Genomic DNA, 22,778 nt, shown 5'->3' on the forward strand with positions numbered 1-22,778 from the left:
GCTGAGGCAGGAGGATCGTTGTGAATCCAAGGCTACGTAGCCTGGACTACATAGTAGGTTCAAGGCCAGTTTGAAGTACAGAGTGAGATCTTCTCTCAATAAACCAAAAATAAAAGAAGATGCAATATACTTAAAAGGATTGTCCTCTGACCACATGGATTAAGTTAGAATTTATATAGATGCTAATTATTAAGATATTTATAACTGTACTGTATACCTAGAATGTACCAATAAACTCAATAAAAAGAAAAAAAAGGTATTTAGTAAAATTATGTATATTTGAGTAATGTACATCCAAGTGATCTATGGATTAAAGTAGAAATCACATAGGATAGTACACACGTGTAATCCCAACTCCTTGAGTCTGAAGCTGAGTCAGTTGAGATCAGAAGCTCAATGACAGCCTCAGCAAGGTAGCAAGATCCTCTTAAAATTCAGTAAATAGTTTACACAGAGAAATTTGTAAGTTTCATTAGCTTAAATTTAAGAAAGGTCAACAGTCAAAGTCCTAAAGTTTAACTTCAGAAAGCTAGAAATCAGAAACCCAAGGCAGGTAGAAGGAAGCAGGTAGTAAGATGAGAGCAAAATCAATACATAGAAATTAGGGCTGGAGTGGCGCTGCACCTGCCTTGCAAGCATAGCGTTTTGAGTTTAATCCCTGGTATCACAAAAAAATTCATAGACTAACAGTAAATAAAATTAATAAGGCCAGACTGTCTCTTTGATCAGTAACATCAGGCTGAGGCTAGTTACGGGGTACCCACCTATAGTCCTGTAGTCCTAGCTGTTTGTGAGACTGAGACAGGAAGGTCACTTGAGCTCACATATTGGGGAGCAGTCTGAGATCAGTCTGGGCAGCATAGTGAGACCTCCGTCTCAAAAAAAGAAAAGAAAAATAGAAAAGAAAACCAGTCTCAGGGTTTGTTTGTTTGTTTGTTTTGTGATAGACTTATTTTTACAAAAGAGAACGCAGCTAAGTACAATGGCCCCTACCTGTAAACCAGCTACTCGGGAGTCTGAAGCAGGAGTTTCAAGTTCGGGTTCAACGTGGGATACCTAGTGAAAACAGAATAAGCAAGGATATAGCTCAGTGATACTGCATTTGCCTAGCTAGCATGAGCAAAGTGTGGGTTCAATCCCCTATGGTGCTTGAATTAATAATATCAGAACATGAACTAATACTATCAGGAATGAAAGGATTATCACATTAAATTTAATAGCCATAAATGGATAAAAAGGGAATTTTTTTCACAGAACGTTATACAAATTTTATACCAATGTATTAAAAATCCTAAAGTCTACATATTCGTGGGTTTTTTTTTTGGTACCGGGATTGAACTTGGGTCCTTGCGCTTGCAAGGCAGGCCACCGAACCGCTGAGCTAAATCCCCGGCCCTTACATATTCTTTTAAGACTAAATTTAAAAGTCAAGAAAAATAGCTCTATAGCCAAAGAAAACCCCAGACCCAAGTCTTCACTGATGAATTCTGTTCAACATTTAAGGAAGAGAAAAATACAGATTTTATATAAATTCAGTGTGTAAAAATATGTGGCCAAAATTACCATGATACAAAGAAATGTAGGGAGGCAAGGGGAAGGGAGCATAAAAAGAATTAGTGTGTATTCTATCCATGCACCAACCCCTTGTGATGAATGTAATCTTTACATACTGCGAACATGGACTAATAAAATATTTTTAATTACCCTGGCGTACCACCAAGGATATTAAAAAAAAAAACTATAGGGTGGGAATTTAGCTCAGTGGTTCTGCCACTTGCCTCGCAAGCTCAAAGTCCTGAGTTTGATCCCCGATACCAAAAAAAAACTATATACAAGTATCCCTCATGAGCATGGATATCAAAACCCTTAGCAAAATAATGTTAAATCAACTAAAAGAAAAACCAGGTGTGGTGGTGCACACCTTTTATGATCCCAGCACTCTTGAGAGGTTGAAGCAGGAGAATCACAAGTTTGAGCCCAGCCAGGCAATTTAGTGTGATCTTGTCTCGCAATTAAAAATAAATAAATAAATAAAGCACTGGGGACGCAGCTCAGTGCTTACAGTCCTTAGTACAAAAAAGAAAAAAAAATTGGCTAGGGATTTAACTCAGCCTGCAAGCATCAGATCCCGAGTTTGATCCCCAGGAGCAAAAAAAAAAAAAAAAAAAAAATCAGAAATATGTATATAAAAATTATACAAAATGGATGTATCATGACCAAATGAGACCTCTCTAGGAAAAATCATTTAATCCTCCATTTTAATAGAATAAAAAGAAGGGTGTATGCTCATGAAAACATGCAGAGAGGACAAAAACACTTGATAGTGTTCTTTTGTACTAAAACTCTGGAATTTGGAACAGAAGGGAGAGACATTCCTCAATCTGAAAGTAGACATTTGTGAAAAACATGGCACTTGATGATGGAAGAATGACGTTTCCCTGTGTTATAAAGAATGAAGGATGCCCCTAAAATCTTTACCTTTTGCATTCAGCATTTTTAGGAGATCTTAGCCATTGCAATAAGGAAAGAAAAGAAAGAGCATAAAAATATAAAAGGAAGAAGTAAATCTTTCTCCGCATGCAGGGACATTTTTTTAAATGGACAATGATGAGAAAAGTTCAAAGCAACTCCTAGAATGAAAATAAGTTTAATAAGACCATACAATGCAAAGTTAATATATAAAAGTCAATTGTACTTTTATATGCTAGCAGCAAGCAATGGGAAAATGAAGATTTAAAAATTCTTTTGAGGGCCAGGGATTTAGCTCCATGGTGCCAAAAAAAAAATTCTATTGAGCCAGAAACAGTGGCATAACTATTTAATTCCATCTATTCCAAGAGATTGAGGCAGGAGAACTGTGAGTTAAAGACCAACCTGGCAATTTAGCAAGACCTTCTCTCAAAACAAAATAATTAAATAAAAACATTAACAATAGTGCCAGAAAATGTACAATATTTAAGAAAATTTAAGACAAGATATTTAAGATTTTTAAACTGAATATTGAAAGAATGAAACTGAATCCTGAAAGTTTTTAAACTGAATCCTGAAGGAATGAAATAAGACATAGGCCAATGTAGAGATACACCAAGGCTTCAGGGATTAAAACACTTAATTAAAAAAAAAAGACTTAATCTAGTCACTTTCTGACAGAAGTGCCTAAGCAGTTCTTTGTGAAGGGGGAAATCTCTTCAGTAAATGATATAGCAGAACTGGGTATTTGTAAAGAAAAAAAAAATTAAACTTATTTTACAGCATATCCCAGAATTAACTCAGAATTAGTGAAAGATCTAAATGAAAACTGCCAGAATGATATTTGTAGCTAGGATTTCTCAGAACAATAAAAATGTGAAATATGTCCATAAAGAAAAATATTGATAAATTTAACTTGATCGAACTTTAGCATCTTAACTATTCAGAAAACCTCATTAAGAAAACCAAAAAATCATCAACTTGAAGGAACTATCAAATACGTAGTTCTAACAAGCATTTGCCACACCTTGTATTTTCTCAGGTATTTGCTTGGAAGAATATTTTCATTCCATAAATCATCACAGTCCTTACAGAGATTTTACCCTGGCCAGCTGTAATTCTGGGTACTGAAAAAAAACAAAGTTTTCACCCTCAAGATTACCATCCAGTGGATGGATTAATAAGTACCTATCAAGGGGCAGTAATGTTTCTGAGGAAAAACAAAGTGGGTTAGAAAGAGTGAGAAATAGGAAGCTAGTTAGAGAAGAAGACCCTGGAGGAGCACCTGAACGAGGCGGATGCATCTGCAGTGTGGCCTGAGTGGAATGGAGGTGCGCTTGGCCAGCATGTTAGCATGTCACACCCTCCCATGGCCTAGTCTGTTCATTATCCAGTGTAGGTCACACTAGGATGAGTCCATTGTATAATAGAGGCCCAATCAGCTCTATTCAACATTTCGCAGAGCTTTTGAACCCAGACTCTTCTTTTGCATTAATGCTCATTATTAGCATGTGGTTTGGGTTGAATGTGATGGCATATGCCTCAGTGGCTAAGCCAGGAGGGTCGCCACAAGTTCAAGGCCAGTTTGAACTCTACATAGTGAGACTGTCTCAAAAACAAAATGTACCTTGGAATTCTGGACTTATCCAGGATAATAATATTTTAAATTATTTAAGGAGGAGAGGGTATAGTTTTATAACTGCATCTCTTTAGTGGAGGCCTAAACAAAGTATGTTTTATCCAGAGTACATGAGGGAGCTTCGATTTGGGGCCCATCGGTTTTACTGCAGAACTCACAGCTGTAACCACTCAGGCCACACTGCTGTCCCCCACAATGCTGGGGATGGAACCAAAAGCCTCCTGTGATTCCATCTAAGTGCTCTACCACTGAGCTGCACCCCAGCCCAGAATATTTGCTAAAATAATTACTTCACAAAGTTAGCATTTCTTTTGCAAATCAATATCTTATATTTCACTTTTTGAAATATTTTTATATTTGTTATGTCAGATAGTCCATAAATGATACATGTGTTTTCAATGAACTATGTTAACTTTTCATTTCTTCCACAATTTTAATGTGCTCTAATTGATACAAAATTGTTTCTAACTTGCAATTGTCTAATTTTTCCTAGGTTGAAGGATTCTCATTAAATAAACTAGGGAACTTCAACCTTAAAGACATTGAGGATGATTCTGTGATCTGGGAATATACGGATAATGCTGCAGGGGACACAAACACAGCCAAGGAAGAGGCATCAAAAGAAATGCCTGTCAGAAGGGGGAAGGTCTGTTATCTCTCCCTACTGGTTTTACCATTGATATTTACATCAGTTAAGTGGGAGCTTATGGGTTAGTCTTCCTGTCTTCTTTCCTTAACTGTCTTATCTGTTTGGTGGCTATTTTGTGTCCTAGTCTGTTCAGTCCCTTAAAAATAGACCATTAGTGAAGAAAGGTAAAATTTAGATCACAAAGTCCATTTATTTATGAGGTTTCCTCCATGTACAGAGCCCTTGGAAGGATACTGAGAGTTCAGAGGTAAATCCTTATCTGTCCTCGAAAGAGCTCAGGTCTCAGGTGGTATTATGAAGTTTAAATGTATGGAAAGATAACTTCAAATTACTAAAATAACTATGAAACAGTATATGACTTAATGTACTGTTAAGGTTGCACAGGGCAATTTATACATAAAGAATTGCTGGTAGAGTTTCAAACAAAAATCTGCAATGTAATTATACTGATGATAAGAATAGAGTTCTGTCCCCAAATGGTGAAAGGTCCCTGACCCCATGAGCTTTCCTGTAACCCCTTTGGAGTAAAGTGACAGTAATAGCCACAAAATATTTCTGAGACCTGGACTGCAGTACCAGCTCTACAATGAAGTGTCCTGTCACTGCTCCCGTCTGCTCCTCATGCTTGAAATGAGACAGTGGTGAATCATAGATTCTCCAGTTACATTTTTCAGAATCCTTATGCAGTGCTGCTGCCAGCAGCATAGCACCACTTTTATCTTTTTTCTCTTCAGAGTTCCAGCTGAGCACAGGCTGTGAAGCTAGAATGTGTGAATTCATGTTCCGGCTCTCCTACTTCCTAGCTGTGTGTCTTTGTGCAAGTTCCTTAACCCTCCTACGCCGGTTTCCTCCTTAGAAATGGGGATCCCGTTAGTGCCTCTCTTAGGGTCACTGATCTATAGAATGCTTAACTCAGTGCCAAGTATGTGGTAAGCACTCAGATATTAGCTACAATTCTTCCTTTACCTGAAAAAGAAATGTTCTCTACTTTCCAAAAAACAGTTTAAGTACCAGTATGCTAAATATTTTGAAGGTCTTTGAAGCTCCATGTTACAGTACTTTCAAGTCATTTTGTGAGATGCTTAAAAAAATTCTTTGTAAAGCTGAAAAAGTCCATGGATAAAGAAGTAAAACAGAAGACTTTGGATTTCTTGGAGTTTTCTTTGTGTCCTCAACTGTATTGTTTGGGACCTAGACGGTTTCCATTTTCAGTCAGTTCTGCCTTGTAAGTCCAGCAGATGAGAATCTTTGTGGTTGAGATTTACTGATGAATGAACTATAATACTACTTATTTTGAAGCATGATATAAATACTGATCAGAGACAAATTTGTATACCTTGGAAAAATTTTTTCAGTGTAAGTGATAGGAATAATGTGAAGAAAAGGCTACTGCTGTAAGTCCACTTGCTGCTTTAGTTTTACATTTTTATGCTATGGGAGAGATTATGCTGCCACTTGTGAAAATAAGTGCGTTCTAGACATTGTGGAAGTTGCATGTGGCCTGTGATCAAGTTGCCCTGAGGAGCAGTGTGATCTGTGATGAGTACTGTATGTGAGCTGAGCTAGATTGCCTCTAAGCGCATCTCACAGTGTGACATTATGTTTCAATGATGTATGGATTTCTTGTACTTAAAAAGACTATATGTAACTGAAAAATACAGAGAGCAGCTGAGTCTGCCAGATGCTTTCCCTTGCTTCTGATTTAATCCAGTAACTGTCCTGTGTTGTAGGTGGTACCGTCCCTACTCTGCAGATAATGATAGCGACCATTTTTTGAACAATGTGTGCGAGGCACTGTGCTAAGCACTTTACAGACACTATCTCACTCAGTCCTCCCAACAACCCTATGAGGTGGGTACTGTTATCCCCATTTTTCAGATGAGGAAACAGGTCATAGACAGGTCATAGACCATGACCAGGATTATACACAGCTAGTACTTGGCAGAGTTTGGATTTCAAACTAAGCTTGTCCTAATTCCAAAGCCAACTTTTTAAAAAGCCACTCTTGCGTGCTGCTAGTCTAAGAATGGACAAGCCAAGTTTCAGAGCAACGAAGAAATATGAAGTGGCAGAGTCATTTTTTGGACTTTTCTTTTCCCCTAAGTCCTATAAATATTCCAATATATTATACCAAGTGTTCACTTCTAACTTGTCAAAGGTCTGTGATTGTAGAACTAGTATCACTTTGTTATTGAGAGTTATTTGACTTTAAAATTAATTGCCACCAGCAGGTTTAGTGTGCTTTTGTATCATATCCAGCCAATGAGAGGAGTGTTCTTCCTTTTTCTGTCCTTTAGCTATGTGTCCATATCTATACAAGTGCCCTCCAGGAGCAGTGACAGGAAGAGGACCGTGCTGAGAATATTAACAAACTGTGTGGGCCTCTTCCTGTGAGAAATCAGAATTAGATGTGCTGCATAGGAAATAAATAGCTCTCTCTATTCCTATGATTATTGCTGGACTGTAAAATACTCTGATCCCAGGGGTGCAGCAAAGCAATGCTATTTATTCACCACAAGCAAAATAGAACCTTTAATTTGATTTATTTAGGTGGCTTGTCAAATTCATATCTTTGCTAAGATTTTTCAGATTTTTTAATTTGATGCTTGAATGATCTCTGGTTTTTCAGATTGAACTGACTTGTGAAATAATCTGTATGTTCTCTTTGCTATTAATAGGTGTCTTTAATGTTTGAAGTAAAACACCAGCCTTCAGTACCAGTTGGGCAGCTGTGGGTGGAGTTGCTGCGATTCTATGCTTTAGAATTTAATCTGGCTGATTTAGTGATAAGTATCCGTGTCAAAGAATCAATATCTCGGGAATCAAAAGATTGGCCCAAAAAGCGCATTGCCATTGAAGGTATCTCAAAATGTTTAATTCTTTTTTTTTAAGGTCACAGTCTAACAGCATGTTTTTTATTTCAGTCTCTTTTCAACTCCTGCTTGTAAGGGTAGGCCTGACCTCAAAGGTAAAATAAATATAATCTTGCATTTGTAACAGTGAGTCCTTCTAAGGGGCAAAAGAGTTCTTCCTGGGTTAAGTGCCTTAATTGTTAAGTAACTGAATAATGGCTAGTGGGGTCCCTGCTTTACAACTAGCATTTGTTCCCAGTGATCTGTGAATTCCCTTTCTTCTTTACTGTTCTCATATATAGATTTCCAAACATAGTCTCCTTTCATGGATTATTTTGATGTTTAGTTTTACAGAGCGAGAAAAACTTTCTTCTCATGAAACTGATATTCTTAGTTGGATATCACTCTAATAAAGAGACTAAATTGTTATTTCTGAAATAATATGCAGTAACTTACTCATGAAAACACTTTTTTAGTGAAGTCTTGCTGAACTGAAATCATTGTATCAAAGACAAAGTAATGTGCCCTGTACACGTCATTCAGATAGATTAGGTCTTCTCAGTTATGCAAAGTCAGGAGGTTGAAGCCCCTCTAGAAATCTTAATTCTCCTCCTTTAAATAATTTAAAGAATCTCCTCAATGGAATTCTCTTTATTTTTGCTTGATTTTTTTTCAAGCTTTATGTTGCATAAGAGGGTTTTGCATTTTGCATAAATTCTGTGTGGAGTCATGGGGATCTCACATTTTTAAACCCTCCCCTGCAGTTTCTCTGGCTCAGCTCTTCTGGCCAATTGCCTAACCTGCTGGAGTTCTAGGGGAGGAGAAAAGATTGAGAGAAGTGGTGTCTCCTCCTGGTGCCTCCCTCTCGCCCCAGAAATTCAGTCCAGCCAATTCAGTGATGGGGCTTCCCAGGGCAGAAGAGTGGAGGTAAGCTCGACAAACCGCAGGGCTGGCTGAGGGCGAGTAGAGCACTCAGCTGCAAAGCCTGCCGGAAGACCTTCTTCCCGAGGGCATGAAAGCCACACTGATGTCGTCTGTCCTACCTCCCAGTCACACAGCAAAATAGGGAAGGGGTACTGGTTCTGAGCAGGACATGTTCTCTTCAGAGAACTGATGTTTCAGAAAACATTGTGTTTTGTTCTTAAACTGTATCTTCTCACTCCCTGCCTCTGATTTTTTAAAGCATGTGATAAATTTTACTGTTATTTATTTGCTACGTGTTTTTATCTGCAACAGGCTAATTTTTAAAGCATTAAATAGAAGTATATGAAATGATTCTTTTTTTTTTTTTTTATTACAGATCCCTACTCTGTTAAGAGAAATGTGGCAAGGACCCTAAATAATCAACCTGTGTTTGAATATATCCTTCATTGTTTAAGGACAACATATAAATATTTTGCTCTTCCACACACAGTTGGAAAATCCAGTCTTCCAAAGCCTCTGAGCCCAGTTTCACATATTTCAGAACATTCTAAAGAAGTAGTAAATTATGAACCAGATGTACAACCGAAAGATGACAAGCTCAGAAACTCAGTTTTGGCTCAGAGTCCTGGTGCTACTACCGCTTCAACTACAAATACCAGAAAGGCACAGCCACTGTCTCTTAAAGAGATGGCAAAAAGCTTTGGAAGCCCACCCGCAGAGGAAGTGGAAAATGAGCACATCACCATCCATCTAGAAGACTCAAGCTGTGACCAGGCACTAGAAAGAAGAAGTAAAAATGAGAAAGAGAAAATTGAAAGGGAAGGCAAGTGTCCTTTGACTGCCCCTGTTCAAAGTCTAAGCAGTTGTCGGTGTGGAGAGCTTGTAGCCTGTGGTGGTACACATAATTGTGAGACAGATGGCGCTTTGAAGTTAGAAGACATCCAAGATGCTGTGGCTAAAAAATGTGATGGATTTGCTACTTTAGATGACAAGACCAATGCTGAAGAAAGTATAGAGAGTGTCAGTCAACTGGAAGACTCTTTAATCCAAGGCCACACATCAGAAATAATTCTGTTTGATGAGGAGGAGGAAGAGGAGGAGGAACACAGACTCACCATTAACCAAGGGGAAGCTGGGGATGGCACTGTTAATGAAGATGAGTTAGACAACACCTACACTGGGTCAGGGGATGAGGGCGCCCTGTCCGAAGAGGAGGATGAATTAGTTGACTCTACCAAGCATGAAGACTTGAAAGAATGTGGAAAACATGTAGATGGAGCTCTACTCATGGAACTTAATAAAATAAATTTTAAAGAGGAAAATGTACAAGAGGAAAATTCACCTGTGGATCAGTCTGATTTCGTCTATGAATTTAGTAAACTTATCTTCACCAAAGGCAAGGTAATCAGTACCATTGTTAGAAAACTAGGAGACTAGATCACTTTAATGCATACAATTTCAACTTTAATACCAGAATAAGACTCCCTTTTGGTTGTAGTTAACATATTTGTCTTTTATCCTAATACCATCACTTGATCCTCCACTTCCTTTCTTAAGATTTCCGGCAATCTACAAAGAAGGAAGGTACTACTGTTAGTAACTACCCTTTTCTCCTTACTGTACCATAAGGGTATTCCCATCTCCCAGATCATTTGGATTGGCTATATATTATACTTCATTGTGTGCTTAAAAAAAAAATCTAGCCCCCCCCCTCATTTGGCAAATAGTTTTGTCATACGTCTTGTTTCACTTTCCCATACTCCTGCAGTCTCCTACAGTAGTATGCAACTTATGTAAACGAGAAGGCCATCTGAAAAAGGACTGTCCTGAAGACTTCAAAAGAATCCAGCTGGAACCTTTGCCACCACTAACACCCAAGTTTTCGTATATCCTAGATCAAGTTTGCATCCAGTGTTACAGTAAGTTATTTGCATCTCTCGATTTGTCAGAATAGTAGATTGCCATTTACTCAGGAAGCATCAGTCACTGTCCTGTTAGCACTCTAAGCACTATTCATTATCCATGGTATCAACAGTGTTTTATGTCATAGCTGTATCATTTGGGACACTCAATAAGTTCATTGTGAAAGACAGACAGGAAGGGAAGGAGGTCCTTAAAGCATACTCCTTCCTACCCTGTGCAAGGATTTACAACCCCCAGCCTTGTACCTGATAAATAGCTCTAACACCACCCCTCCTCAGCCCTTTCTTTTAGGTCTTAAGATGAGAGTTCTCTGTTAGCATTTCCCAACTGCCATTCCTTGAAATGTTTTTGTAGGTATACTTAATAATGCATAAGCAGAAGCAATTCCTGGCTAGTAGGGTATAGATTTTTCCTCTGCCATCTCCCCAGGAGCTTTCTAGGGAACATTAGTGTAGTAAAGGCTTCTGAGCAAGTTATGGTAAAGGACCTTTCACCCTGTTTAACATTTCCAAAATTTGAGCATGGAATACTTTTTAATTAACATTGATAAATAGCCTGCATAACAGCCATTTATGGAACACAAAACCAGTTTGAGACGCACTAGTGTAAGAGAGATTTAAAGTTCTACAGAGACAGCACCTAAAGGACATTCCACTGCTTCGAGTGCAGCAGTTTGATGCTTCACGTTGCTGCATCTTGAGGTGTCAATCTGTGCAAGATGAGTGTTATTATTAACCAGCTCTTTGGGACTTTTTTGTTTTCCATCTTGGAGACAGGGCTTCCTGTGTTGCCCAGGTTTGTCTTGAACTCAGGCTCAAATGATCCTGTCTCAGCCTCCCAGGTAACTGAATCTCCAGGTATGTGTCACCATTCCCCAGCTATCTATCAGTGAATTTTTAAATGAACCTTTTGGCAGTTAAGAACTATAAAAGAAAAGTAGGTTCTCTTGAGTTTAAGGGGAAAAAAAGAACTATATCAATGTAGTCACACAGTTTTATATTTGCTTCCTGGGAGTCTCTGGAAACTCAGATGCTGAGCTTCTGTCCAAATTAGGTTCCATTTCAAGAACACTTTTTTGGTGACAGACTTTTACTGGAGAAACCAAGTGTGCTGGTTCATGCCTGTAATCCTAGCTTTCAGGAGGCTGAAGCAGAAAGGTCACAGAGTTGAGGCCAGCCTGGGGATATATAAGGAGTTAAAGGCTTCCTGGGCTACGTAGCAAGACCCTGGCTCAAGAAAACCAAAAAAGCAAGCAAGCAAAATGCATTACTTATTTTATATTGCTAATGCTATCTATTGAGAAGGTATAAAGTTTAGGGTTTTTTATTCAACCTTGTAGGTTTTACTTTCTAAAAAAGCATTTTTTTGTGTGTATGTGTTTTCAAAGAATGTTTTCCCCCCCCCCCCCCATGTGTCTATCTTAGAGGATTTTTCTCCAAATACTTCAGAAGAGCAGGCTCGTGAACATATTCGACAAAACCTAGAGAATTTCATAAGACAAGACTTTCCGGGTAAGTAATGTTTTAAATATCTGTAAGGAAAGAAAGATAATATGACCCTCCTTTCAAATAAGGACCTATTATAGAACATATTAATTCTGAGAATGAAATGACCTGGTGATGATTGGGTTAGTTGCCAAATCATAGTTTACTAAGAGAAAACATTAACAGTGTAGGATTTCTTCTAGCAGATGCCACAAGTGAATTTTATTTAGTATTATGGTTAAAGTTCACATCTTTAAGAAGAACATTTATTGGGCCAGGAATTTAGCTCAGTGGTTCCACTGCCTGCCTCACAACCGCAAGCACCTAAGTTTGATCCCCGGTACCAAAAAGAAAAAGAAAAAAAGAACATTTACTTAAAAAATAATAATCTTACATTATTAAAAATGTTGCGGTTATCTATATTTTCTTTGCAATATCCTTGCATTTAAGAATAAAGTGGTACCTGATAGTCTTTCATGGTGTGTATAACTTGTGAATTTAGTGAAAGTAAACTTTAAAAGAAAATGTTTTAGAATAAATGACTATAAGCAAACAGTTATGAGCTAGGATAGTTACCAGCTGGGTACTTTTGATTCATGAGAGGGCCGTTTTGATCAAAAATTAAATATATTCAGGTAATTAGTTATGACTTTTCATATATCCCTAACAGGAACTAAATTGAGCTTGTTTGGCTCCTCCAAAAATGGATTTGGGTTCAAACAGAGTGACCTTGACGTCTGTATGACAATTAATGGACATGAAACTGCTGAGGTACAGTGACCACATAAAACCTGCCTTTGCCACAGCCATGTGATTTGACCAATCTTGATGGGGAGAGCACAGCTTGGTATTTTCCAGATTTATCAGGGCAAACTGTGTGTATAATGTGGTTCACCCTCTACCCAAATATACTGAGAAGCCTAGAGCTAAATGTGAACAGCAGAAAGCCTTGTACCTTCAATTTATAGTCAAAGTAGATTGGAAAGTCACATTGGGGAATCCCACAGAGCCAAACTAGCTTCGCCACTGCGCCGCTAGCCTGGCTACTAGACTGACTTGGGTGTACACAGCCATACAGAGTTGTCATAATTTCTTTTAATCAGGCAGGCAATGTGGTAAGTGATATGAATGCTGACTTTATAGTCCAGAGACATGGATTTTGGTACAAATCTACAAAATTAAAAAAAAAAAAATCTGTTCCACTTGCTTCAGGGATTGTTGTGTACAGTCATTTGGGTCAGGGGTCAGTAAACTGTGGCTCGGGGGCCAAGATGAGCTCACAGCCAGTTTTTATAAATAGAATAGAATAGAACCACACCCATTCATTTATATTTCACCTGTGACTTCTTTCACACTGTGGCTGCAGAATTTAATAATTGTATCAGAGACCATATGGTCCACAAAACAAGTTTGCCATCTCTGGACATTTATGAAGGCACTTATAAAAACTATACAAAGGTAAATTCAGAGAAGTGCTGAGTCCCTGTTTGTTTATTTGTGGTACTGAAGTTTGAACCCAGGGCTTGCTGCATGCTGGGCAAACACATTAACACTGAGCTATATCCCCAGTACCTAGGCTGTCCTCAAACCTGTGATCTTCTAGCCTTATTTCCCAAGTAGCTGAGATGACAGCATGCTACAGTGGGTTTGTTTTTGTTTTATAAACTAGTTTTGAGGGTATTTCTCAAGTCAAATTCCAAATATGGTTTGGGATATATATAGGCATAAAATGATCTTATGTTGATAGAGGCAGAAAAAAATGTTTTTAAGTGTGATTTATTTGAAATACTTTGTTATATGACTTTAATTTGGTACATTGTAGTTTTGGCTAGTCCTGTGGAGAACTAATGTGTTTAATTGCTCTCCGCCTCCAAGTCATCAACTGTTAATTAAATGGTAAAGAAGGTCTCCCCAGAATGAGTAAGATGGGACAGTGAAGTCTCCCCTTACATGTTTTGGTCAGAAGGTGCTTCTGAGTGGGAGAGTTACATAGAAGGAACCCAGGTCCTCACCCAAGGGGCAGAGGCTTTCAGGAAGCTGTGGGTTGGTGGGCTTCCTGATTAATTTTAGCTTTTACTGCGCCTCCAGATGTAGGCTGTGCAACAGTTTTTGTTTCTTCAGATTATTTCCCATAAATACTGATACTCAGCTAAGAGGGAAAAAATGTACATAGCATGAGTTGAAATTATTTTAATTATTTCTGAAGGTAATAGAAACTAAAGAGCCCATCCTCTAGTTTTGATTCAGTCATTTGTATCATTTTTCTTGCAGGGGTTGGACTGTGTAAGAACTATTGAAGAATTGGCAAGAGTCCTCAGGAAACATTCAGGTACCTCTGAAACTTTATAAAAATATTTCCTTTTTCTGAGTGCCTGTAATCCTAGCTCTCAGGAGGCTGAGTCAGGAGGATCACCATGAATTCAAGGCCTGCCTGGGCTCTACAGTGATTGCAACACCAGCATGAACCACACAGTGAGACCCTGTCTCAAAGAAAATTCCATCTTTTTCATTAGTGTTTTGCGTACTTAGTATTTGTTAATGGTAATGAAGCTATATAGTTGCTCATTTATAGAATATTTCTATATTGTTGTTTTAACTAACTAGGAAAGGCTGAGGAGTTGGTGATAATTTGTGTGCATAGTGTCCCTGGCTCTGTTTTATTTCGGGACAAAGCACGTTAGGCAAGAAAGTTTTACAATCATTTGCCATTGATAATGTGTAAATCAAGGCATGGGAGTTGCTAAAAGCCATGCGCAGTGACATGGGGGTTGTGTTTGTTCCTCTTTTGCTCAGCAAACTATCGCAATATGAGCAGTGACTTGGCTTCATTTGGAATGTTTTATTAATAAATGAAGAAAATGGAACTGGGTGGTTTATTAAGTATTTGCTGCTGTAAAGTGTGGATTCTGTACATCATGCACAGATGTCATTAACATATTTTAAAATTCCATTGGCACTTTTTTTTTTGCTGTCATGGGCAGCTGTGAGGGCTTCTAAACATTGAAAAGCATCTTTTAAAAATGTACTTTCACAAGTACTATGGTCTGAGAGTTGGAATTGAAAGTAAACAATACTATACCTTTGTGTAACTTAAGATCTAGTCTATCTGTGACAAAGCTCTCTTACATTTCAGTCAGTAGTAGACTTAAATTTATAGCATCGCCAAGTATACTCACAGACATATACTCTGAGTGTCCCTGGTTTTTTCTAGGAGTTTAAATAAAGTGACTACCACATTTTTTAAATATTTAAAAAATTCTTAATTTTGATGTACTCCCAATGAAAATTAACCATTGAGTATATTTTTTTATTGTACATTGATATAATTTGCTTTAGTCATTGAAAAGATATTTTCCAGAAAATTTTACCTCTAAAGATCACGTGGGCTCTTTTTGTTTTGTTTTTGTTTCAAAGATTATGCAAAGAAATTTAAGAACTATGTTGTCACAATTTCATTGTTTTATCATTGATTATTACTTGTTCTCGATATGTTGTTCTCCCTGGGTTCTTCATTGTGTATTTCCTCAAGGGTGAAGCATGTTCAGGACAGATTGTCTCTAGATGGGAATTACTTAGACACACAGAGGCATAAATGCAGATTACATGGCCAAGAACTTACTAACAGGTAGAGGATGATATTTAAAACATTGCTTGGGTACATACTGTTTACTCATCATGGTGTAGGGCACTTAAGAGTAGTGGAAAAATAAAAAGAAATCTACATAAGTCTTCCCTTAGCTTTGAAATCATAAGAAATAAGATAATCTCACAAATGGGGTAAAATTTTGGTAGTATTCACCTATCACCAAATGAGTAATACAGGCTCTACTGAGAATTAAATAACTTCTGAGGGGAGAGATTATGAGAAAGAGTCACATAGGGACAGTCCTGAAAAGGTGGGTATATTCTCATCTCTGGTGATGGTGGTGGTGGTGGTGGTGGTGATGGTGATGATGACAATGATGATGATATAATTTTTCCAAGATGAGAAAAGTCATTCTTAAGCATGCATAGATATGAACATGGCAATTATGGTAGTGTATTTTAAAGGATAGTGAGATTGATACATGTGGAGAGGAGTTCCAAATGGAAATAGGAGATAAGGTGAAGTGTAGATATTTGGAAGCCACTGAAATTTCTTGGTGGGGGCTCATTTGAAGCAAGACATAAGATATTTGGGCAAGTGATGTAGTCTGTCTTAGGGAGGGAGCAGTACAGATATCAGGGAAAAATGGCTTAGCCAGATTGCTAGTTAAAAGATGAGTGATTCCAAAGGGAATTTTTTAAAAAATTTGGTACCTACAGGTAGGCAATAAGGTTAGAGGCCGATATCTGAGTATCAGAGGAATGGGAGTGTTTGCAGTGAATACCTGTTTGGAAGTATTTGATTCACTATGAAAGTATTACCTTTCAAGAGTTAGCAGCCCAGCAAGCAGTTAAAAATATGAAGTTGTCAGGATTTAAGATGAAAATAAAAGTTTTAGCATCCAACGCCTGAGAGACACTGAGACTGTTATGAAAAATAAAACATATTGTAAAGGATCATTAGAGAGAGGTCGAGGACTAAACCTTAATTTCAGGTACTAGAAATTAGGAATGCGGGCTGAAAAGGGAACCTTTGGAATGATAAAAAAGAACCAGGATGATTTGCTGTGAATAAATCCTAGGTGACAGGTTTATGAGTACTATATTATAATAAAGATGTTAAACTCCTGAAGAGGAAGGAGATGGCTTGTGTAATTTAAAGGCAGAACAATAAAGTAGCTGTTGAGAATTCTGCAGTCAGATTCTGTGGGGTTTTTGATTTTTGCTTTTCATTGCTAAGGATCACACTCAAAGCATAAATTCTGCCACTGAGCTACATCCCAGCCCCAGCTGTGTGGATTTGGTTCTGGCCTCCCACTTGCTGCTGGTGTGCTCGTTCAGCCTTATGAGCATCCCATTCTGAACATCCATACCAAGCCTGACATGATCTATATAGTCACTAGATGGACTTCTTTATCACTCTTCTCCATAGTGTGAGTTAGAGTTCCTCTATCCCTACACAGGCCGGTTTTCCTGAAAAACCTTCAATCATCTACATTCTTTTTTCCTAATTTCTGTGATGTGACCACTGTATACCAGATTTCCCTGAAAATAAGACTGGGTCTTACATTAATTTTACTTCAAAAGATGCAGTAGGCCTTATTTTCAGGGAATGTCTTTTTCATATACAGCATTCTACATTTATTTTTGTACAACAGTCTATATTTATTCAGATACAGTCACATTATCTTCTAGAATATCATCACAATCCTCCAAGACAGAAATTTCAGTCTGAATTTCTTGGGACTCCATTTCCTGTAGAAACACCGGCCCCAAGCTCATGTCCAGCAGCAATAGGGCTGTCGTTAAATGAGCACTTATTGTCCACGTATGCAACTCTTAAGTGCATTGGCAATACAGCTGTCAGTGCTTTTATCCCATGAATTGTTCATCCAAGTCATGACCTCTTGCAGGCTGGCTTCTCAAAGCTTCCATTAAATCATTTGAAGATAAACGAGACAGGAGTGGCAACAAAAATGATGACAGTTAAGAATGATAGTCCACACAAAAGCAAAAAAAAAAAAAAATTGCAGGCACCAGAATTCAGAAAATGTTTAACACAAGTGCATTATGTACAATCATTACAACACAAGACATTGAATTATGAAGATTTGTAGTAGACACAGTCATGACTGTTCATTATTGAGGGCATGCATTATTCCTGTGTCTGTACTCTGGTCATTTGGCAGTAAGTCTCACGTTGTACTTAGTTTAATTTATAGTATCATTTGTTTAAAGTATTAATGTCAATATTATTTATAATTATATATTAATATTTTATAATTCAGTACATTCATTGTGTATTGGCAACAGGTGTAGTAAATGTGTCAGTCTGACTGATGATCTTAATTAGAGCTTATTTTTGGAGCAGGACTTGTATTTTGAACACCCTGAAAAATCATGCTAGGGCTTATTTTCCAACTAGGCCTTACATTTATGGGAAATATGGTATCTGTTTTCTATACATCACACTTAACTCTCCCGGAAGAAACTCAAACTCCAGCCTCTCGAATTAACTCATCTTTATCTTTACTGCCTCCCTTCTGCTGCAAGCACCACCAGTATCTGCCCTTCCACCCGAACCCTCTTTCGTGACTCAGGCATTCTTGGAATCACCAAAATGAGTGTAATGATCATTAGCCTGACTTAGACTTGATTCCGTAGGAGTATAGAAGCTGTCTGGTCTCAGCTTGAGTTCAGCTGCACAGTTTACCAGCTCCATATTCCTAGGTGAGTTTCTGGGCCTCTATGTGTCCTCCGTAAGGGTGCTGATTCCTAGGAGATAATGTTTGTGAAGCGCTCTTCTCACATTTGGTGCTCAGGACAAGGTCTCCTCTCGCCGTTGCTCCTCCTCCCGTGCACTGTAGATACACTCAGAATTCTTGCTTCAGCTCTGCATTCCCATGCCACTGTGTTCATTTAGGCCTAGATGTTTTTCATAAGGGGTCATTCTGCCTCTGTTACAGTACCTCCAGTCTCTCCATTGCCAGGGCCACTGTGGAAGTAGATGTGTCAGTGGCTTCCTACCGCTGCCATTTGACTTTTCAGTGTCTGTAAGCATAATTCTTAGCAGAACACATAATAAGTGTCTCTGTTTGAGTTTGCCCAGTTTCTTCCCTATATGTTATTACTTTTTTTTTGGTATTGGGAATGGAACTCAGGACCTTGGGCTTGCCAGGCAGATATGGTGCTACTGAGCTAAATCCCCAGTTCATCTGTTATTACTCTTATCTCTTTCTCTCAGGTCTGTTTTCTGGCCTGCAGAGTTCCATGGAAGTTCCCCAGGTGTGGCATTCTGTTTCGGACATTTATCCTGTGTGTGTACAGTTTTCCTCTGCCCAGTGCATCCCTCAACTTCTGCTCTTTTTCAAATCCTAGCTCAGGCAGTCCCCTTCTCTCCCACTGAAGTTGAGTTCTTTGTTTTACTTCCATAACTTCTGTCTCAATGGTGAATAACTTTTTTTGTGTGAATTCATGTGATTTTCCCGTAGGCTTTTCTCCAAATTAGATATGATCCTATGAAGAAAATAAGTAAGTGTTGTGTGGTCCAGAGTCTGTATTAGTCAGTTCGTCAGACTAGCATGTACCTGTGGACACCATGTAAACTAAGTGTAGCATGCACCTACACTTAGGATCTAGTAAGTTCCTGCAGGATAGTGACCAACTTTTAATTCCTTGTAATGCAAACGTAAACTTGGTCTGAAGAGCCTTTCCACATGCTTGTTAATAGCATAATTCTCTCACTAGTCCTAGAGAATTCAGTAAAACAAGTTAAAATTAGGTTTACATCATTTTTATCTTGATACATTAGCATAAGAACTACATTTATCCCCAGCTGCCATATTTAATATTGTCTGTATTTCCTGACCTAGGTTTGAGAAACATCCTACCTATTACAACAGCAAAGGTGCCAATTGTGAAATTCTTCCATTTGAGAAGTGGTCTGGAAGTGGATATCAGTTTGTATAACACATTGGTAAGATTTTCTGCAGGCTTTTTCTCAAAGGATATTAAGAGAAATGGCTGTGTCTTAACTCTCAAATGAGCCATTCACTTCCTCTTGTTTATTTTTTCAAGAGTTACTTGTGAGCAGGGCATAGTGGTGCATATCTGAAATCCCAGAACTCTGGAAAGCTGAGGCAGGAGGATTACGAGTTCCAGCCCAGTCTGTGTAATTTAGGAATTTAGCAATACCCTGTGTCAAAATTTAAAAAAAAGGCTGGTAATGTAACTCCATGTAAAGACCCTGGGTTAAATCCTGAGCACTACTTTAAAAAAAAAAGTTTTATCTTTAAATCTTTTAAGTGCTTACCTGGCGGTATTCAAGACTTAGAACATAACAAAGGATACCATGCAGGGCGGTAGGCTCTAACTTGTCTTGGAGTTTGTTGTAATTTGGGGTAGGGTGTCTCTTTGGAGACACCCTTTCAGATATAATCCAGGTGCCTCTACCTCTTGTAGACTCGAGTTTCCATCAGCATTTCGTGGGGCTTCTCTGATCCCTAAGGGCATTTATTTAAAATAATGCCAAGAGGCAGGAAAAGGAAACTTACATCTACTTCATAGGGGCTGATTGTTTATTTTAATAGCCTTTTATTTTCTAGATTTCAGGCTAAGCACATACAAAGATAATGGAAGTCATAAGGTCAGATGTTACTTATAATTCTTCATCATTACCTGGCACATTAACAAGGCTTGTCTTTGGAATGACAAGTTAATATCTTAAACTGTATCATAGTGTAAGCCTTTCAAGAACATTCCAGTTTAAATGTTTTTTTTTATCCAGTAGCCTTAAAGTGTAATTTCTTTTTTAACAGGCCCTTCATAACACAAGACTTTTATCTGCTTACTCAGCTATTGATCTTAGAGTAAAATATTTATGTTATACTATGAAAGTATTTACAAAGGTGAGTATGCTTGTTGTGATTTATCACTAAATTTCATTACATCTTCAAACATTGCTGAAAATATAATGCCTGCATTTTTTGATGAACAATAGACATGTCTGATGCTTCCTGTGTTGGGAAGCCTTACATAAAGCTAACTATTTGTTATCTTAGATTTGACATGATAATCTGATCTTACTTGTGACTAACAGCCTGCCTTGTTGGGTTCAGTTTGGTTGGCTGATTCTGTTGGCACAAAGGTTAAAAGCTTTGAAAATGTGATTTTCTTTTTTGTATTAGTTCTCAAATGAGCCCTCACTTCTAGTGCTAATAGGATGGCTGCAGACTCCGCAGGAAGCCCTGGTGACCTTTTCTCTGCTCACTTCCTCCCCTCCAGATGTGCGATATTGGCGATGCTTCCCGGGGCAGCCTGTCCTCCTACGCATACACTCTCATGGTGCTGTATTTCCTCCAGCAGCGGAGCCCGCCAGTCATTCCTGTCCTGCAGGAGGTATTCAGAGAAGAAGCTACGTTTCTCCTCTGTACAGCTGGTTATTCTCTGAGCCCTTTCCTTCTCTGAATTTTGTGGTTCCTGTAGTTAAACTTTTATTTTCCTAGAAGTTTTTGTGTCAGTGCTTAAGTTTGTAAACCTTACTAATAGTTTAAAAATTAATTTCAGATGTACAAAGGTGAAAAGAAACCTGAAATATTTGTTGATGGCTGGAATATTTATTTTTTTGATCAAATAGATGAACTGGTACGTATTTTAAGAGTAAAGATTTTCTACATACTTAGCTGTGTTATGCTTCAGTAGATGTTCAGTAACAATATTTTCATGTATATATTTCTGTTGTAATAGTAAAAAAAAAAAACCCAAAAAACCTAGCATTTACAGATGTTTCTTTTAAAGTGAAAGTAGCACTTAAGCCAGGTGAGTTTCTAGGCATTATGCATTATGTAGGCACTGTTCCAGTATTTCTTCATGCCTAATAATTCCATATGGTTAGGTAACTATTCCAAAGGAACAAATATTTACTCTAGTTTTGGTACCAGGAATTTGGACAGCCTTGGCATGGCTACAGAGAGACCCAGTAACCTAAGCATCATCAAGGTTTTTAGAACTTCCTTCTAGATCCTCTGACTAATGTTCTGAGATGTCCTGAGCTCTTGAGTTCTACCTATCTCCGAGGCATGCAGTAGAGATTAATAAACTAACATATTGTATTCTAAAATATGGAAAAAGTCATATAATTACATTTTTATTTATTGAAACTCAGGTTGATGAGAAGTAAGCCCAAGTTTACTCCCTAAGATAGAAATGAATATCTGGATTAACACTTTAAAGTGTAATGTCTTTCCTTTTTCCCTTCTGTTTCTAGCCTATCTATTGGCCAGAATATGGGAAAAATACAGAATCTGTTGGGCAGCTGTGGCTGGGACTTCTTCGTTTCTACACAGAAGAATTTGACTTTAAAGAACATGTTATTAGCATCAGGAGAAAAAGCCTGCTTACGACTTTTAAGAAACAGTGGACCTCAAAATACATTGTTATTGAAGGTACCAATAAAATCAGACTTTGAGTAAGGAATATAAACTATGAGTGTTGCTCATACACTCATAACACAGTTGCTCTGGGGCAGTTCTGAGCTACCTTTGTCCACACTAGCCTGACTTGACTGTTTCCATTCTAAAGATTAATGCCCTCTTGTGGGGCCCTCTTCCAAATCTGAAAGTCTTTGTTCTCCTTGATAGTTCTTTCACTCTCAGAGATGCATACAGGAAGAGGGAGCCATAAGGCAAGGCAGCACCAAAATACTGCAACCCCTTTATTTAATCTTTAAGCTGAAACAACCTGTCCATAAGGCCCCCACCAAGGACAGGGAAAATTCGTGGCAAGAAGAAATCCAAGTTTACCATGAAAGGTGAGCCAGGGAGCCACTCATATTCCTGGAGCCTGCATGGGACAAGGATCTCAATAAAAGGAGCTGCAGACAAATCCACAAGTATTTCCCCTTTCGAACACTCCCTACTCATCCGTAGTAGCTGTCTACCATGTCTCTCTTCCCCTTTTCCTCTACGTTCAAATGAATCATCTTTTATTTTAAAAACCAAGAAGATAGTGGGACTTGTAAAATAAAACCTCTAATTCAGGGTTGGAGAATACCATCAAGAGTGAATATTCAAGAGCTGGGCATGGTGGCGCATGCCTGTAATGGGGAGGCTGAGGCAGAAGTATCGCTGTGAGTTTGAGACGAGCCTGGGCTGCATAGTGAGACTCTTGTCTTTAAAAAAAAAAAAGTGAATAATCAAGATCTTTATTTGAGTTGGGTTTGGTTGGGTTTTGGTTTTGATTTTGGATTTTTGAGA

General features: G+C 38.2%; 1 protein-coding gene across 5 annotated transcripts in view; it reads left to right on the top strand.

The window, feature by feature from the left end:
• Tut7 (terminal uridylyl transferase 7) overlaps positions 1-22,778 on the top strand; it is a 59,452-nt gene that overhangs the window by 18,146 nt on the left and 18,528 nt on the right. For 4 of the 5 annotated variants that reach the window (XM_010605503.2, XM_010605504.2, XM_010605501.3 and 1 more), the window contains 12 exons: positions 4,602-4,754; positions 7,436-7,616; positions 8,910-9,934; positions 10,302-10,452; positions 11,881-11,967; positions 12,611-12,711; positions 14,212-14,269; positions 19,398-19,501; positions 20,343-20,432; positions 20,809-20,922; positions 21,091-21,168; positions 21,791-21,968. In XM_010605503.2, coding sequence (XP_010603805.1) covers positions 4,602-4,754; positions 7,436-7,616; positions 8,910-9,934; positions 10,302-10,452; positions 11,881-11,967; positions 12,611-12,711; positions 14,212-14,269; positions 19,398-19,501; positions 20,343-20,432; positions 20,809-20,922; positions 21,091-21,168; positions 21,791-21,968 — 2,320 coding nt within the window. Of the gene's footprint in view, positions 1-4,601; positions 4,755-6,527; positions 6,609-7,435; positions 7,617-8,909; positions 9,935-10,301; positions 10,453-11,880; positions 11,968-12,610; positions 12,712-14,211; positions 14,270-19,397; positions 19,502-20,342; positions 20,433-20,808; positions 20,923-21,090; positions 21,169-21,790; positions 21,969-22,778 lie in introns of those variants that run through there. The other variant, XM_019204739.2, reaches the window with a different exon arrangement.

The sequence above is a fragment of the Fukomys damarensis genome, unplaced genomic scaffold (assembly GCF_012274545.1).
Source record: "Fukomys damarensis isolate Sample0158 unplaced genomic scaffold, DMR_v1.0_HiC HiC_scaffold_4, whole genome shotgun sequence".
Taxonomy (NCBI): Eukaryota; Metazoa; Chordata; class Mammalia; order Rodentia; family Bathyergidae; genus Fukomys; species Fukomys damarensis.